This window comes from Lissotriton helveticus, chromosome 9 (assembly GCF_964261635.1).
Source record: "Lissotriton helveticus chromosome 9, aLisHel1.1, whole genome shotgun sequence".
Taxonomy (NCBI): domain Eukaryota; kingdom Metazoa; phylum Chordata; class Amphibia; order Caudata; family Salamandridae; genus Lissotriton; species Lissotriton helveticus.
This window is the reverse complement of record NC_136070.1, coordinates 92,773,802-92,793,413: the sequence shown is the minus strand read 5'-3', so window position 1 is coordinate 92,793,413 and position 19,612 is coordinate 92,773,802. Positions and strand designations below refer to the sequence as shown.

General features: G+C 46.2%; 1 protein-coding gene across 2 annotated transcripts in view; it reads right to left on the bottom strand.

Moving 5' to 3' along the window:
- The window catches only part of ZFYVE26 (zinc finger FYVE-type containing 26), a 657,581-nt gene that overhangs the window by 22,948 nt on the left and 615,021 nt on the right, over window positions 1-19,612 (bottom strand). For both annotated transcript variants that reach the window (XM_078659543.1, XM_078659544.1), the window contains one exon: window positions 13,906-13,950. In XM_078659543.1, coding sequence (XP_078515669.1) covers window positions 13,906-13,950 — 45 coding nt within the window. The remainder of the gene's footprint in view (window positions 1-13,905; window positions 13,951-19,612) is intronic.

The window sequence follows — 19,612 nt, the reverse complement described above, 5'->3', positions numbered from 1 at the left end:
CATGCATCTATAGGAACAACCTATCCGTTCTGAAAGGCAAATCCACCACCATAGCATCCCCAACATCCTGTGAATACATCTGCCTCGACATTATCAGTGAGGGTAAACCGATATGCTCTCTACACAGCATTTACCACCCACCCAGAGACAACCTCATCTTTGCCCAACAAATCATGGATATGATCTCAACCAACTCCGGACGGCAGCTCACCCAAATTTACCTTGGCGACTTCAACCTCCACTGGAATGATCGCAATGACGCGGTGGTAAATAGTCTTAAAAGTTTCCTCAATGCCCTTGACCTCACCCAAATATGCAACAGCCCGACCCACGAGAAAGGCTCTATCCTCGACCTTATCTCCAAAGAGGACTCTATCCAACTCGAGTCTATCCAACCCTGTGACTGGTCAGATCATCATATTGTCACATTCTTCATCAATGTAAAAGTTAAATCTAACCCGGCTCAAACGTCCAAGCCCAAAGTCTGGAAAAGAGACATGAAAAAACTCAACCCAAGCTCTCTGCCTCCTAACAGCTGCAATCTCCTAATACCACCGCCCGGCGCTCAGGACGTACAATCACTGACTGACCACTACCTCAACGCTATGACCTCAATAATAAATGAGGCTGCACCTTTGCAGTTAAAAAGAGTCTCCACTAAAATCTCCAACCCATGGTATGATGGAAGTCTCAATGAGGATAGACGAGACATGCGACTGGTGTTGTATAGCTCCTATATATCCTTATATCGTGTTAAGTTAGCATGGGTACATTTGAGATTTAAACGCCATTTTTCCTTTCTTGCAACTTCTGCACACGACCCTTAATTGTTGACTTAGCTTTCAACCTAGTGGTTTGCCGTGGTGTATGTGAGAATAATATGTTATTGCTCTGATATCAGTCTTGTTTAATAAACCATGTCTGCACGGAGAGTGCTGAAGTTTCTGGAGCAACACGATATGGAATTGTTATGAGGTCTGATCTCCACGCTTTCATAGTCATAACACAAGTGCAGCCTTTGCCAACTTGGGCTTGAGGCGGGATTGATATTGCTTTGCATGAGAATCGTTAACACACTTGATGCGGTGCACATGCAGAGAGAGCTGGTGTATGCTGATGTGATTCCTTCATGCTAGGACACTAAGGTATGGGCCCGCCCTAAAACAACCCAAAGAGACCTTCTTAGCTAATAATATAATATATGTGTTAGGGAGGGTGAGATATAAGTGTTGTTAACTCTTATTCATTACAGCATGTTAACATGCTGTCACCATTCGCTTTTTATGTCTTAGTAACTATGCTGATAATTTTGCTACTGATAATAAGTATACTTGTATTATCTAAGATACTGCGCCTGAGAAGACGGCATTAGTAAATAAACATTTCAAATGCACATGTGTCTTCTTTACTCCATGTTCTGGTTTGTAATGATAATATAACGAAAGAGCGTGCATGAGTCCCACGTACCCTGAGGTACTGTAAGTTCATGTTCTGGTTTGTCTAAACATTGGGTGTTTGATATGTCCAATGAGACACTGTAGCTAGCTCGGTAAGGGGTGAGTTGATTGCTAAGGTAAGTTTTGGGACACCCTAATTTGCCAAGGTTCCACTCCTCTGTGCACAGTTCTGTGTGAGTACAGAAACCCTGCAACATGGCGCCCAACGGTTTCGGTGGTCTTATATCATGACACTCGAGTAGTTTATCGTTCATGCCTTAACCCCTTCACGTCCGTTTCCGGAAAACGGGGTGTTGGTGAAACCTACCTATTTTTTGAAATAGGTCTTTATTCAAGCTTGATTCTTACTTAAACGGTTTCTTTGAATTACTACCCAGTTGTGCTACAAAGTATTCTTTGTGTTTTCTTGTTTCCAAATCTGTGATGGCGGCAGCGGTGGCTATTGCACAGCATAGTCGCGTAGCGGTACGCAACCATCTTCAGGCGTACCAGGTCCCAGTAGATGGGATGGCTGTGATTTTCGTGGTAAGTGCAGATCCGGCGTTTCCTTACGAGTTGTTTTACTCTTGGGTTACGTTTCCGGCTGTGGACGCTAATTCTGGTTTGTTCCACTCCTACACCGCCTCGGATGTCCCGGCTGAATATACGCCATACAGGGCATTGGAAATACCTATTGATCATTGGCAGCATCGAGTTTGGTTTGATGGCGCCCTCCCCCACTCTTTGTCCCGTGCGAGGTTAGGTCCACTCTCAATTCCAGGTACTAATTGGCCTGCGTTGGGTGGCTTTACCCCGCACCCGAATCACGGGGCTTGTACCCTGGCAGAAATTCGCAGGCTACATGTAGTTTCCATTTCCGTGATTCGTGCTTTAGTGCAATACATCGGTCGACATCTTCCTGGTGGTCCCCAGGGGGGTGCGGCCGCTCCCATGGAACGAGGCGGAATGCGTCTCAATCCAGTGATGGTAAATTCGGTTTTTGGTGCGCGTCCTGTTGACAACGATGACTTCCCATTCTGGCTAGCAGAGAAGTTTGATCAACTGGAGGCGGTTTTTCCGAATTCTACTCCTGCTGATAAACATAGAATGTTGACGATTACTCTACCGAAGGATATTACTCCTGAACTTGCTGACTGTGACAGCTGGGGAAAAACATTTGCGGCAGTTTATACAAGGTGCTTCGGCACCCCGTCTATGACTGCCCTGCCTGAAATCGTTAGACGTGTTCAGAATGATCACGGTCCAGAGGCAGCGGTTGAATTGGGTATGCGCCTGTGTGGTTCTTTTGAGATTGTAAGTGATCTCATTCTCTCCAATGTTAAAGGAGATGCAGTTAACTTTCAGGTGTCGAATGCTTTGGCGGCTCTGCCCGATGCCGACAAACCCCGCCAGTTAGCAAAGATTGTGGTGGCCGCTTATAAAACGATTGGCCGCACAAGTAGAGGTCTGAAATATTTTCCAGTGAAGGAGAAAAAACAACCACAGGGACAATCTGCAGTGACAGATGCCCAGCCCAAGTCCAAGAAACAGAATTGGCCTAAAAAACAGACACAGGGGAAGCAGACTACGCAGACTCAGGGTCCTTTTCCTGCAATACAAGCTCCTGCGCCACCCGAAAAAGTTTATGATTTGCGCGACCGCGCGATGATTAAATCGCCTGATCGTTTTCAGGGTTCTGATCAACGCTCTCCTCGTTCCTTTCAGGACACATCGGCCCAGAAGACCGGTGGAGGAGGAGGGGGTGGACGTGGACGTGGTGGCCAACAAGGACGTGGCCAGTCCCGCCAGACGGACGGCGCAGTGAAGCAGGAGGATTCTACGCCTAGGCGTCCGCAGTTTGCGAAAAAGAAAGTCGCAGCCTTAACAGCGCATCGATATGCCACAGATAGTGAGAACGCGGCTTCGGAATCTGACGTGGGCTCTGACCTTGCTGGACAGCGCGGCGGAGATAACCATAGTCAGAGAGGCGCTGCGTCCACTACTGAGGGTGACAGCGACTGATGTCTACGTTGTGATAGAAACAGCGGATACGAGACTTGCTCCCCCTGAAAGACTATATGAAATTGTCCTGTTAATTGAAGGTGACATACAGCGTACCGTTAAAGGTGTATTTTGGGAGAATCTGTCTTCTACATATGATATTTTACTTTCGGAGGCTGACTGGCCCCCACCTTTTGTGCTCGCGGCGCCGCGAGGGGAGGAGGTAATCCTACCCAGTTTCGCGAACACTGTCTCGAAAGAGCATGCGCAGCATTTTGCAGAAGAGTGGGCTCGGGCTCTCGCGCCGGCTCTGTACCGTAACCAATGTGGTTGGGATAAATTGTCGCCTTGCCACGAAATTCCGTTGCGGTCTCAGCCGCAGCCTCAACCTCAATATCCCATTCGGCGTGAAGCAAAATCTTCCGTCGCGGAAATCCTTGAACAATTGGAATATCAGGGAGTTATTGAAACGTGTGTGTCACCGATGAATAATCCCCTTTTTACTGTGAATAAACCTGACGGATCATATCGTTTGGTTTTGGATTACCGGCATTTAAACTCGCATTGCCGTAACTGTGCTGTACAGAATACCCACGGCTCTGCCCTAGTGGATAGTCTCGTGCGTAAGCGTTTCAAGACAACGCTTGACATATCCAATGGTTTTTATGCCCACAGATTGGACAGCTTTAGCTCCCAATGGACCAGTTTTACAAGCGCTGGAGTCCAAAAGCAATTCCGGCGTCTTCCAATGGGCTACAAGAATAGTCCTGGTGTATTTACCGCTCGAATTGTCTCTATTCTGGAGGCACTCGACCCTGATGCTTTTTCGTATGTGGATGACATATATCTCACAGACGACGATATTTGGGAGCATCTGTGTCGTGTAAATTCTGTTGTTTGCAACTTCGCAGACATGGGTTACAAATTTAACTTTGCAAAATCGCACATTGCTGAACACACAGTGTTGTTTTTGGGCTATGAGCTCAACAATGAAGGTAGAGGTTTAGCTCCTCACTTCTTAGAGAAGTGCGCACAATTGCGCGCTCCAACAACACTGAAAAAATTACAATCTTTACTGGGCTTTTTGAATTTCGGCAGAACTTACATTCCGGAATATGCCCAGCGTATCAAGCCTTTGTATGCTTTGATACAACCAACTTTCTCAAAATCATGCTGGCTGCCTGAGCATTCAGCCATTTTGCAATCCTTGCAGGCTGATCTGCTCGCTTCTAAATATTTACTGACTCGTGATAACCACACCAACCTGGTAATAAGAATAATTCCTGGGACGGTGGGTTTCACCTACCTCACTTTTAATGAAGGTGACACAGTACCTATTGCTTACAAGTCACACTTGTACACCTCGGCTGAGATGCGGTTTCCCACCATAGAAAAGGTTTTAACTGCTGTACAGATGGCTATTCTAAAGGAACGAGCTCTGTCACAGGGGAAACGCATGCTAGTGGTAACACCCTGTCCTCATTTGGAGGCAGTCACGAAAGCCAGTGTACCAAATTCAAAGGCTTTGCACCCTCGGTGGATTCAGTGGGCTGCGTCATTGTCATCCACGGATGTCATGTTTATTTTTGACGCTTCCTTACGGTCGCAGGAGTACTTGCAGTATGAATTCGTTCACCCTGCTCCTCTGGCGATGCGACCTTTGGAGGACTTCCATTGCATCATTTACACTGATGGGTCAGCGCAGGTTGCGCATGGCTCTAAACATGCCTACGTTTCCGCATGCGCCATTGTGGTCGGTGCTATGTTGAATGATGAGTTCATTTCCAGGGAGGTACACACGTTGCCCCTGGGCGATTGCACCGCGCAATTGGCAGAGCTTCGTGCTCTCTTACTAGCTTTGGAGTACGCAGATCCAAGTGTTACTACTCTAATTGTAAGTGATTCTTACTACTGTGTCCAGTCTTACAATGAAAACTTGTTCTTTTGGATTCAAAATGATTTTCATGATTCCAAGGGTAGCACAATAAAACATAAAATGATCTGGGTTCGAGTGGCAGAGCTTAAGGCTTTGTTGCCACTCGTTTATGTGATTCATACTCTCGGTCATCAGCGCGTAGGAGTTCACGCTGTTGGCAACTCGCTTGCTGATGAAGCGGCGAAATCAGCAGTATCTACATACTTAGTTGCAGCAGTTACTAGGTCTAAAACCAAGATTGATAGCGACATCTTGGCAGCGATTGCTGCCTCTGAGAAGGGAAGTAAACATCCTGCGGGATTCCCTTCGAAGTATAAATACCACTTAAGTCCCGAAAAGGTTCCTTTTGTGACAATTCCTGATGTTGGGGAACGGCTGATTCCCAACTCGGATCGCAGAGCAGACTTGATTACAGCGGCTCACGAAGGTGTGGCGTCTGCGCATGCGGGCGTCTCGGCCACTGTAACTCAATTACAATTACGTTTCTGGTGGCGGGGACTGTACAAACAGACGCGTGATTATGTCCTTCTTTGTGACATATGCCAGCAGATTAAACCTTCAACTGCTACGCGTCCGCCTCAGACTCAGTTGTACATTTCTAATAAACCGCTAGGCTGTGTTTATTTAGATCACTGCGGTCCATTTTCATCTGATACTGCGTATAAATACATCTTAGTAGCAGTTGACTCATGCACACGCTTTGTGTGGGTTTGGCCACATCGCAGCGCTGATTCACGGACTGTCATTAGAGATTTGCGTATCTTTATAGGGATTTTTGCCTGTGGTACCTTCCATTCGGATCAGGGTCCGGCTTTCGCCTCTAAGGCGTATAAGGATGCCATGACTTCGATGGGGGTCCAAGTCAAGTTTTCGTCACCCTACAGACCTGAGGGTAATAGTGTAGTTGAACGAATGAACCGTGATTTAAAGCAATCTTTGACAGCCCGAGTTATAGGCACTGGCAGAAACTGGCTGGCTCACCTCTATGGCGTGCAGCGTGCTCTTAATAATCTCCCTAGAAGGTCTCTGGGTGGGCGGACCCCATACGAAATGCTCTTTGGCATCAAGATGTTCGTCCCTGACCTTGACGGTCTAGACTCAGTGGTTCGCGCCACTTCCTTTGACGCAGATGAACATTGCAATGTTTTACAGAATCTACAAAAGACCAGAGACACTCTTGCAAAGGAACATTTGCCCTCCACATTGGATGATGCGTTGCAGATCCCGGTAGTTGGCTGGCTACCCCAAGTTGGCGAACTGGTTCGAGAGAAGATCGACAACAAGAAAGAGTTTGGTCCCTCCTATCGAGCTCCAGTCCCAGTGCTTGGAGTGAAGGGCACAAGAACAGTCATTTTACCACCACTTCCAGGTCGTAAGGAAAACAGGTTTATTTCTATTGACAATGTCAAGATACACAGAGTGGCCGATTCTTCTTAGCATGACACCGGCTGTTTCCTGTCCTTCCATTGTGAGAAATTCAATTATGCCCACTGCTTCTAATAATGAACCTGCGGTGGCCATCGAATTACCTGCTGTTTCCAGTCCATTATTGAATAATTTACCAGGAACTAACCTTGATGAGACAGACTATACATACCCCACTGATTTGTCCATGCCTGACCTGCAAGCTCGTTTAGCCACGGAATCCAGATTTTCATTTGACTCTGCTTCCCTTGCCTCGCAAAAACCCTCTAAAATTGCAGTATATGCTAGCCTGTTTAAAAAACATTTTTTGATACCTCCTTGGATATACATTTGGCTGGTCCTTTTTTCGGTTTACCTTTTTATGTCAATTGGTTTTGTGTTTTATTTTTTTCGGATTATGAATGGACACTATGTCGAGGAGAGAACTTGCATTACTCATTTAAATGGAACATTGGCCCCACTTTCCTCTTCACATTCTACACACAGATTAAAAAGAGACTTGACTTTGGTTAACATCACAGCATGGCCTGTTCTGGATGGAATCGCGTGGGATGCAGTTCGTTTTCAGATTCATGGTCCAACGGAAGTCGTTAATGTTCCTAATGTACTGAGAGTTAATATGGGGGATGTGGTAAAACAAAACATTCGTTCTGATGATTGGGATGTTAATGCTGTGGAAAGTTTGTTTTCTGATTTGAAATACTATGCTGCTTTTGATGCTGAGGATTTATATTTAGAATCTGCTAATTATGGTGAATTGTTCTGTTACCAACATTATGGCAATCACTTCTTACACAAGACATCTTCCCGAAGGGATGCGGTTAATTTTACTCAGTGGGAACATTGCCCAGCTCCTACACAAGGGAGTTCAGAAACGTTTCTTAAAAAGTATACTTATTTCACTGACTTTAACCAGTCCAATCCCGAGTCCTTTTACTTTAAATTTCGCAAACAGCCACTGTCCAAGGTTAGACTCACCGATACAAAATTGTTGTACTCGAAGGCCTTCCTAGATCAATTAGTTACTGGGGGCTATGCGTTATGGAAGGAAACAATAGACCTTAAATCAGTTTGGGGTTCAAGGGCCTGGCAGGTACGAGGCACTGAGGCTTTGCACCGTGCATGTCTCATCCCAAATCATATGTGGTTTTTAAATGAAACCATTTCCCAGACCACATGCTTTGGATTGGCTACATCTAAAAGGTTAAACACCCCGTCTTTCCCAGAGTTGGAGGAATATGAGGATTGGAGTAATTTTACTAAATTGTCCATTAGAGATATACAGGCTCTGCTTCTGAATTCCTCCTTTAACATTTCCAGTATGAATCCCAAGGGTTGGCTGCTTTGGCACCGTAGTGCTGATTCTTGCCAAAAAAGATTTTTAAATATAACTGACGGTTTTAAGACTGTTAGATCGGATCCCCGTTTTGATTTGAGTCATACAGTCACCTCTTACTCTGTGGGAAAGTTATGTCAAGCTTGGCTGAAACATTCAACATTACCTGTGGTTAAGTATCACCTTTCCAAACTGAATGCAGACGTGGATTTGAATGATTTCATTAAAGGCCCAGCTAGTGGCAGGTCGAAAAGGTGGTTATATGGTGTTTACAATGAAATTTGGAAACTCTCACAGATTGAGGCTGCTTCACGCCTTAGAGCTATTGATCAGGCAAATCTTGAGAAAGTTCTTGCAGTTGTTGACAATAGCATTAACGTGCTTTCCTCTAGAATTTACACATTAGATAATATTGTGTCGTCTGTTGTTGATATTGTGCATGATGAAGTATCTGTATTATACCATGGTCAAAATCAATTACGTTCGATCATGCAGTTTGCATGGACACTTCAGACTCTGAAAATGGGTAAAGTTCCCTGGGGATACATGAACGTTTCCTCTTTATTTGCACCGTTTAATTTGACAGACAAACAACGCTTGCTTTCAATGCGTGATGCTTCCTTTTCTATGCTCCATATTGAAATGTTGGAATCTTTACCTTTTTCTGTGGCAGAAGCCACTGCTGCTACGTGGCTTATCCACGGTTTAATAACGCTGCCTTTTGCTTTATATAAGTTTTCAAATTGTATGAAGTATGTGCCAATAGGTCGTTTTGAACCCTTAGGTAGCGGTTTTCTTCATGAAGTCTGGTCACTCCCATACACATACAGATGTTTCAAGGATGAACAAGAGGTTTATCTAACAGGGGATGAGTGTACTGAGACGCCGGATCATTCTTTAATGTGCAGACACATACAGTTACACGGTTCATGTAACAAGGACCGACCGAATATGGCTTGCGTTTTACAGGGCACGCCAGTTCCTGCTATCATCCCCACGTTTAAATTGTTAGAGAATGGTAGTTATTTAATGCTCAATAATGAAAACTGCTGTGGTTTAATTAAAGGTATAGCTTTCATAGTAACGGTTAGTGAGCGAGTTATTTGCTGCAGAAATGTTCTTTATCCTCCCACACGTGAACATAGGGAGTCTTCCATTTGGCCACAGATACCGACCTTGGGAGCAGAATTCAGCGGCATGGCTAGAATAAGAGCTCTATTGTCCCAGAAAGAGGTGGCCTTGAGCTCGGCCCGTGAAACTTTCGTGCTTCACATTGCTAACACCCGTACGGAGGTTCAGGCTCTATTAAACACTGATTTGCCTTTGCATTTCGGAGCCATGGTCCGTTCTATCTTTAACGCATCCTCCACAACGGGCCTAGCACATTTTTTTAAAGTTGTTAGCGGTGGTCTCGTGACTTCCTTTGAGAAGATATTTGGAGTCATCCCTGCCTTCTTCCATTCTATTTTTTCATCCTTATTTGGAGGGTTCCCGTTTTTGCTTGCATTAGCGGCTGGCGCATTGGTGGTTTTCTGCCTTTTTAAATATGGATGCCCTTCCTGTGCAAGACCACGCACAGCTACTACTGACGCGGTTTCGCAACCGCATGCTTGATTACTATGGCACACTGCCGTTAGCGACTCTAGGCACGGCGTTTGGATTATCTTTTCGGTTCTCCTATTTCACCTGTGTCCAGCCTGTATTTCGCTGTCTGACCTGTGATTTCCTTTGGGCCATTGATTTGTGTCTCTGCGGACCAGCATCTTCTGACGTCGATTTTGATCAACTGATGAGTCCTATCATTGCTCACGAGTTGGTTTGTTCTGACGAAAGGATTATGGCCTTGGCGGTGGCACATGGACTAATGGGTCCCTGGGATGTGTTGTCGGCAGCGCAAAATTTCTTGGAACTAAGTTTTCTGGAGAACCCACCGAGCTGTCCTCTGATGGTTATAGAGGATCCGGTGCTGGAAGATCACGTATGTTCCTTTCATCTTTTAAATTGGATGGCTGAACTGTTTTCTGATGAGGACAGTGACTTCCTCCTGGAGGCTGTTGCAGCTTACTTTTCATATACGGTCTTATCATAGACACTGCCTCAAATTGACATGCTGATTGATAGCATTTCCTTGATTTTTGGTCAAGACATTTTATTTTTGCTTGCCTATTGGCTTGAGCCACATTATATTTGTGGGCTATTTTTTTTAGCATTAGTTTTTATATTTGAATCTTTATTCATGCTCGTTTATAAATGGATTCTGCTCTCAAGTGATGGCACTTCTGTTACCTTATTTAGTCCGTTCTCGGATCATGGGGGGGTGTTGTATAGCTCCTATATATCCTTATATCGTGTTAAGTTAGCATGGGTACATTTGAGATTTAAACGCCATTTTTCCTTTCTTGCAACTTCTGCACACGACCCTTAATTGTTGACTTAGCTTTCAACCTAGTGGTTTGCCGTGGTGTATGTGAGAATAATATGTTATTGCTCTGATATCAGTCTTGTTTAATAAACCATGTCTGCACGGAGAGTGCTGAAGTTTCTGGAGCAACACGATATGGAATTGTTATGAGGTCTGATCTCCACGCTTTCATAGTCATAACACAAGTGCAGCCTTTGCCAACTTGGGCTTGAGGCGGGATTGATATTGCTTTGCATGAGAATCGTTAACACACTTGATGCGGTGCACATGCAGAGAGAGCTGGTGTATGCTGATGTGATTCCTTCATGCTAGGACACTAAGGTATGGGCCCGCCCTAAAACAACCCAAAGAGACCTTCTTAGCTAATAATATAATATATGTGTTAGGGAGGGTGAGATATAAGTGTTGTTAACTCTTATTCATTACAGCATGTTAACATGCTGTCACCATTCGCTTTTTATGTCTTAGTAACTATGCTGATAATTTTGCTACTGATAATAAGTATACTTGTATTATCTAAGATACTGCGCCTGAGAAGACGGCATTAGTAAATAAACATTTCAAATGCACATGTGTCTTCTTTACTCCATGTTCTGGTTTGTAATGATAATATAACGAAAGAGCGTGCATGAGTCCCACGTACCCTGAGGTACTGTAAGTTCATGTTCTGGTTTGTCTAAACATTGGGTGTTTGATATGTCCAATGAGACACTGTAGCTAGCTCGGTAAGGGGTGAGTTGATTGCTAAGGTAAGTTTTGGGACACCCTAATTTGCCAAGGTTCCACTCCTCTGTGCACAGTTCTGTGTGAGTACAGAAACCCTGCAACACTGGCAGAACGCACCTGGAGATCAGCTCCCTCCGCACTGCACCTAAAAACTCTGAAGAAAAAGAGAAACGCTTATTTCAGGAAAATAAAACGCTCAAAACTAGACTTCTTCAGCCTCCAGCTCGACCAAGCAAAAAACCGTCCGAGAAAATTGTTTGAGCTAATCAAAACACAATCCAAGGAACAACCCCAACCAGTCAGCACTGTGACCGAAGCTCCCTCCTGTGAAGACTTCTCCGCTTTCTTTATCCAAAAAACTGACAACATAAAGAGCGATCTCCTCATTGACGCAAGCCTCTACTCCAAACCCCACTGCATAGCACCCAGTGAACCTAAAAACAATGCTACATGGTCATCCTTTGGTACATACTCTGAAGAGGAAATTGGTAAACTGCTCAGCACCTTGAAACCATCCAATCACCTCACAGACCCCCTTCCGGCTAACGCTGTAAAAGACTTTGCCCCTTTGCTTCTCCCACTCTGGACTAAAATTATCAACGGCTCCCTTCAACAAGGAACCATACCTGACTCCCTCAAAATTGGACAAGTCACACCTCTACTAAAGAAACCTACAGCAGACCCCTCTGATCTGAACAATTACCGTCCCATCACTAATATCCCCACTCTCGCCAAACTACTGGAAAAATGCGTACAACTACAATTGACTAAACACATTGAACACTTTGATCTCCTCAACCCTCATCAATCAGGCTTCCGAGCAGGACACAGTACAGAAACTGCTATGACCCACATAATTGACGACGCACTTCAAATGCTAGACCAAAACGACACCTGCCTCCTCATCCTTCTTGATCTCTCCTCAGCTTTCGACACCGTTAAACATGAAAAATTAGTCGAACTACTAAGCACAAGAATGGGTTTATCTGGAACTGTTCTCAAGTGGTTCACTTCCTTTCTACACAACAGGTCGCAGAAATTCAAGAGCAACAACATGATGTCCTTGCCAATACCTGTAACACTGGCCGTCCCCCAAGGATCCTCCCTATCCCTAACTCTGTTCAACCTAGTTATGGAACCTCTCACCACCTTGCTACAAGAATCCAATTTACACTTTCACATGTACGCAGATGACACCCAACTATATCTCAAACTACAATCCCCCAAAGACATTTTGCTCCTGAACTCAACGATCAGAAGCACCCAATCTTGGCTTGCCGATAACCATCTCAAACTCAATGCGCTGAAAACAGAGTTCCTTCTGATCTCACCTCCAGCGAAGATCTCCACCACTCAAAGTTGGCTCAAACAACTAACGGCACTCAATGTCCAACCCACCATAGTGGACTCAGCAAAATCTCTAGGCATAACTCTCGACACCAATCTAAACATGCAGCAACACATCAGCAAGGCAACTAAGGGAGCGAATTTCCAAATAAATACCCTGAGGAAACTTAAACCGTTCCTACCAGCCAATGACTTCCAAACCGCAGTACAAGCACTAGTCATCCCTCGAATAGAATATGGCAGCGCCGCCCTCTGCGGACTCCCACTAACTACCACTGCACCCCTAAGAGCCTCTCTAAATGCTGCAGCGAGGCTCATCACTGGGTCAAAAAAGCACTCTCATATTTCCCCTGACCTGAAATCCCTGAACTGGCTGCCTTTTGAAGCCAGAATACATCTGAAAATAGCCTGCATGACCCACAAGGCGGTACACCTGAACTCTCCCGGCTACCTCACTCAGAAGTTGACAATCTCTGGCGGCGCTAGAAACACTAGAGGCACAAACAATCTTCTGCTGAAACCCCGCAGATTCCGGAAGGAAAAAACATATAAACGCTCCTTCTCAGGAATGGCACCCAGAATCTGGAACTCACTCCTCCCCGAAACTAGGCCCATCTCTTCCACTACACTCTTTAAGAAAGAAGTGAAAGCTATCCTCATGGCAAAATACACCTGAACTATTAATTCGGTTTCCTTAAGATTATACACAGAACTGTATTACTTGTTTGATAACGCTGCATATTTGCATTACTTGTATTATTGATTTACTGATTTACATGATTGTCTTTGCCCTCATTTATTTGTACTGTAAGCTCCTCTGTCTTACTGGTTTGACTATGTTCCCTAATGTGCCCCTCTATGTAAAGCGCTCTGATATCTGCAAAGATCTTGTTCGCGCTATATAAAACTTTCAAAAATAAAAAATAAATAAATAAATAAATACAAATGCGCTTGTCAAAAACGAAGTGTTAAATTACATAGGTTTTTGCCAGCACACTCTGTAAACATGTCACAAAAGTTCATGCCAGTAACACAAATTTACAATTATTGAGGGTACACTATCAGCAACTATCTCCAGCATAATATTAAAGCTTCTAAGCAGTAACATACTTTTAAATACGCAGGGAAATTGCTAAGGCTTCGTATTTGCCATCACTTCATTATTTTGTATGTATCCAACATTGCTTGCCTACCTTCAGATATGAGAAATTCCAAAATTGCATGCACACTTTTTGAATGTAAAGGGATGAAATAGTTTATTAATGGGGGATCTCACCTTTTTGTTTACGTCGGACATTTCTTGAACCAGTTTGTCAAGCTCCTGCAGCAGAAAAAAACCCAATATCAGGATTCGAAAAGGTGCTCACCCACACTAGTGAAACGAGCAGCTAGCTATAGTTTCTTCTATTATTTCAAACACACAGACACACTCATAGTCATACACAAATATATCTCTATATATACACCTCTATATATCTATATCTACCTACCTACCTATCTACCTACCTACCTACCTACCTACCTACCTACATATCTATCTATCTATCTATCTATCTATCTATCTATCTATCTATCTATCTATCTATCTATCTATATATATATATATATATATATATATATATATATATATATATATATATATATAGATATATATATAACCTACTGGCAGTTGCCAGTAGGTAGTTATAGTAAGGACCTAGTCTCCAAAGGAAAAGCGTTTTTTAACTTGCCTATATCTTTGGCGCGGTTTGATGATCCTTAGTGGCATTTTTTGTTAAGTGTCAAATTAGGTTCTGTTGTGCATGGACATTTTTGAGTTAATCCATCAAGTTGGGGCAGAGAAAAAGGGGGAGGGCAAAAAAGTGCATTCCAATTGTTAATTCCCATAGGGATTTTAGACACTCATCCTAACTATGCCGGGTATGCCCAGAAGTGGGCCCCGGGCTCACTGTGCCATTGGAATCAAGCTATCCTGGCTGATGAGGGGTGAAACCCCGAAACTGGTCCTAGGATGCTTGTTTCCGGTCCAGGGAGGACCTGGCTTGGCAATTCGGGCTGGACTGTTCCCATGAGGCACAGGGTCAAGACTGATTGGCATATTGTCAGGTCTAAACTGGGGTGGCATGGTGAGCAAAATAATGATGGATTTAACCAAGATCTCTTGACTGGGGTGAATGTTTTGATTTGTCCTGCATTCCGTCCATCAATTGTGTATCTTTTGCTTCCTCGCCCTAAGTGCACCGGGTATGCCCAGATGTGGGTCCTGGGCTCACTGTGCCACTGGATTCAAGCTATCCTGGCTGATGAGGGGTGAAACCCCGAAACCGGTCCTAGGATGCTTGTGTCCGGTCCAGGCAGGACCAGGCTTGGCAGTTCGGGCTGGACTGTTTCCCATGAGAAAATAGTAAAAAGGAAAATGTAGGGTCACAGGCTCACCTAACAAAAAAGAGCAGCAACAGTCCTTCTGCCCCCATCACCTGCGAGGGGAAAGAATGCCCCCAATCTACCCACTCTGTGGGGCAGACATTCCATTAGACATCAGGGATGTTTTTGTTAAACAAAATATAGGGGTGGGGGATGGCCACCGTGGGCTTGGCCATGTGCCCACTTAAAAAATCAACGCAGACAGCACTTCTTCCCCACCCCACAGGTTCGGGTGGGCAGGGGAAGGTGGGGAAACTACCCCAAATCTTAATCCTGGTGGCAGAAATCCCATTAAACACAAGGGACTGCATTTAAGCAGTATTTAGTTTTTGGGCATGAACGGCCCCCCTAGGCATGGTCCACTGGCCTCCCGACCCCACGGCCCCATCTGCCCACTCTGGAGAGAAGATAGGGGTATTCACCTTGGTATGGTTTCCCCTGTAGGAGCCCCTGGAGTATCCTCGGGAGGCTTGCTGCTGCTGTTGCTTTGATAGGAGGAGGAAGCTTTCTGGGAGGTAACTTTCGCCCTGCCATGAAACTGTGTGCAGTGAAAAGTGGAATGGGACTGGAGAACCCCCCTCACTTTGGCTTCATCAATGTCCTATTTGATTTTCTCCAGCATCTGATCAACTTGTGGGCCAAAGAGGTATTCATTATCAAACGGCATGCTGAGCAGATGCTGTTGGACTTCTGGCTTAAGGCCAGGGATACGAAGCCAAGTATGCCTGCTGATTAGGATGCTGGAATTTACGCCACTGGCGGTGTCGGTAGTGTCAAGGACACATCTAATGGAAGTGTTGGAGATGCCACTGCCATTCACATTGCCCCCGCAAAAAAGGATCAGTTTTGTGTGGAAAAATGTTGTGTCCATGTTGCGTTTTGGGTCCTTTCCTGCCTTTGGCACTATTCCTACTCACATAACTGAGGTGCCATTTTTATCGGGAGACCTGGGGGAATGCTAGTGGGTAGGGAATTTGTGGCTCCCCACAGATTCCAGCAGTTTTTTCACAGAAATAAGTGAAAAAATGCATGATTTTAGTCAAAGTTTGAGGTGCGCGAAGGCTTCTGTGTAAGAAAACATGCTGAGAACTAGGCCTGGGAAATATTTTATTATATCGGAGTAATTTCAGTAATTATGCAATACCCTAGTGATTCGAAATTATGTGATTGCGCAAGCTTGAGTAATTAACAGTAATTTGGGCCCAAAATACTATCGCAGGAGTAGAGTAACAACAAACTAAGAGAGTGAGCCACTGCTCTCTACCGCTGATTGCATCCTGTAGCATTTAGTGCTCTCTTAGCAGTGCAAAATGCATCATTGGCTCCCTTTTAGAAGCAAGGGTGCATTTGGCACTAAGGAATCCGCTCTAAATGTTGGATTACGCTTTTCAAACAATTACACATAATTATGAGTGATTTTGAGAAAATTGTGAGCAATTAGGCTAGAGAGAATAACACTAGTTACGTCCACCCCCAATGAGAACCATGCAAGTCATCCCACCCTGTATAACCCCCCCCCGAGTGTCTAGTTTTTAAAAATGTACAGATTTGCTAGGGTTCCCAAGGCGCCGGCCGAGCAAGGGCCCAAAATCTACAGCTACCCACGTTGCAAAAAAATGGTCAGTTACGTTTTGGGTTCTTTCCCATCGTAGGCACTAGGCTTACCCAAACAAGTGAGGTACCACTTTTCTCAGGAAACTTGGGGGAATGCTAGGTGGTAGGAAATGTGTGGCTTCCTGCAGGTTCCAGAAGTTGTCCTTACAGAAATGTGAAGAAAATGTGTGTTTTTAGGCAAAGTGTGAGATTAGCAAAGGCTCCTATGTACAGACACCTGGTGGGAGCCACACATGTCACCAACCCTAGAGTCCCCTCAGTATCTAGTTTTTACAAATGTATAGGTATGCTAGGGTCTCCGTATGTCCCACCTGAGCAAGCCCCCAAAATCCACAGCTACAAACATTGCTAAAAAAAGGGTTGGTTTTGGTTGGGAAAATGTGTTGTTTCCATGATATGTTTTGGGCCCTTACTTGTTGTAGGCACTAGGCCTATTCACACAAGTGAGGTACCGTTGGGGGCGTGGCTACGGCGCGAGGCGGAATGGCTGCCTCTTGAGGGAGCTCTGTCAGCCAGATCGGAACATTCAGCAAATACCACCGTTTTGAGACACCCGTGTCGCCGTAAAATGCATGCGGAGATAATGAACCCCACCCGAAGCAATCGGTGTGCTTTTTGAGCCTAGTAGAACGGCGGAACCCTTCTAGTGCAGTGTCAGACGTGCCGACTGGCCGCTGGCAAGATGGCGCCCGCCCACGTCTGAGAGGGGGGGAAAGGACTGCTGAGGAGCTGCGGAGACGCGGTACGTGGTGCTGGAGTGCCGGTGCCTGCTGTCTTCACATTGCGTGCCCCACTGGACTATTTGCGACCATTTGTGCTGGGCCCCCACGACGGAGCTGTGAACATTGTGGGCTGTAGGGCCGCTACTGAGGAGAGTGCTCCGGGGCCTGCCCTCACCGCCTGGACACCGGAGGAGCCTTGCTGTGGGCTGGGCGTGAACCAGGCCTGAGACAGAGACCTGGGCGCCAAGGCATCGACGGACGTGCGGTGAGTGGGGCGGGCCCCTCGCGCGGCGCTGGGTGCAGGTTAGGCTGCCTGGCCTCGCCTGAATGCCTTGGTGTTTTTTTAACATGGGCGGTACTGGGAGAGCCAGAGTGGGCTGACTGGGCCGGGCGTTGTGTGGGTGGGGTCGCTGCTGCTCACGTAGCGGGAGGATTGTCTTGGCCTGGTGCCCCGGGGAGTGGTGGTACTAGATTGCAGCTCTGATTCACGGCCCGGCCTGCTTTAGCGGGCAGGGGTGTTTAGGGTTCTGCTGGTGCCCCTAGGCCGCGGGGTGAGGGCTGCGCATGAACCCCAGGCACACGTGAGGGAGCTGGCGCGACCTGGGAGCTCCCGGAGAGACTGAGGCTGCAACACTGGACAGAGGACCTCACTGCGCAGGACAGGTGGCGTGCTAGAGCTGTGCCCCAGGCTGGCAGAGGGGATGTGCGGTTTTTGAGCCGCTCGGCTCTGGTCGGGGCCCTGCAGGACATATCGTAGAGGCATTCTGAGGCTCGGTGCTACCTGGGGCTGCATTGGAGGCCACATCTGCTACTGGCGACTTGAGATCTTGCCGGCACTCTGACCATCTGAGCCCACCTAGGGGGCACGCACTCACTGTCGGGTATACCGGCCTGCCTGCTCTGTGGAGCTGACCTCTCGCCACCCTGCTGGTGCGCTAGTTTGCGAATATAGCGGATCTGAACCCATGGGATCTGGGTATGAGGAGAGGTACTGCTGGAAGGGAATCCTGCACGCTGCTCGCATACCACTCCACTATGGGGAAATCAGACCCCAAGCACCCAAAACTTCAGTTTGAAAGTAAGCGCAATACATGTGCAAGCGAGGCCATGGGGGACCAGCCGTTGATGCAGGGCGAGTCGGAGGTTGTGGAGGACTCAGAGGATGACACCAGGACTATCCTGCTTGAATTGCGCTCTGGGATGAAATCCATAGACAGTAAAATAGATGCCCTTGCAACCAGCCTAGATGCGGTGAAGAGGAGGGTGGACACTCATGAGCATAGGCTTGATGTCTTGGAGAACAGACTATCGGACACACAGGACTCGCAAGCGGAATCCCGGACCCAAATTCTACAAATGGAAAAGGTGTTAGAGGTCATAAAAGCAAAGAACAAGGATTTGGAGGCGCGATCCAGGCGTAATAACCTTCGTATAATTGGCCTGCCAGAGTCCACCGCCATTTCCAAAATGGAGACTTTCATAGATGGTTTGTTGGGCAAACTATTTGGCTATGTGCTATCCTCCGTAATGATTGTGGAGAGAGCGCATCGAGCTTTGGGCCCCAGACCTAAACCGGGTGCTCCACCTCGTCAGATACTGGCGCGCTTACTGAACTATGCTGACAGGGATGCCATTTTGCAAGAGGCCAGGGCTAAGAGCCCCATAAACTACAAGGGTGATAATCTGTCCTTTTTTCCAGATTACACCCCCTCGGTGCAGGCGGCACGCAGGGAGTTTGTACCAGTGAAGAAGTTGCTTTAGGCTGCATCTGTTCCATATGCTATGTTATACCCTGCTTAATTGAAAATCTCTCATGAGGGACAGGCACATTTCTTTACGGACTCGAAGTCGGCCTTGAAATTCTCAAAACATATCCGAAAGGCTAAATCCCGAGAGGGCGGGCTGGGGAGCCCGTCGGCTTCACCGAAACTTGAGGACACAGATTGATAATGATGTCATTGCATTTTTGATGGACAAGGGTGGATTATACTGGGGTAGCGGGTGGTGACCGATTTAGATTTTGCTAAATGCTATAGATGGGAGACTGCTCCGCCTTTTTTCACTTTATTTGTTTGCATGCAGTTTTTCGTTTGACACTTGTTCAGCGTCTAGGACGCTGCTTGAGCTCATGGTTAGAGGCGCACAGGCGTGCCACACGGTCTGGCAATCTCACCACAGAGTGAGTGTTCGCTGCCGCCCCCCCCCCAGCGGGTGTTCCCCTCT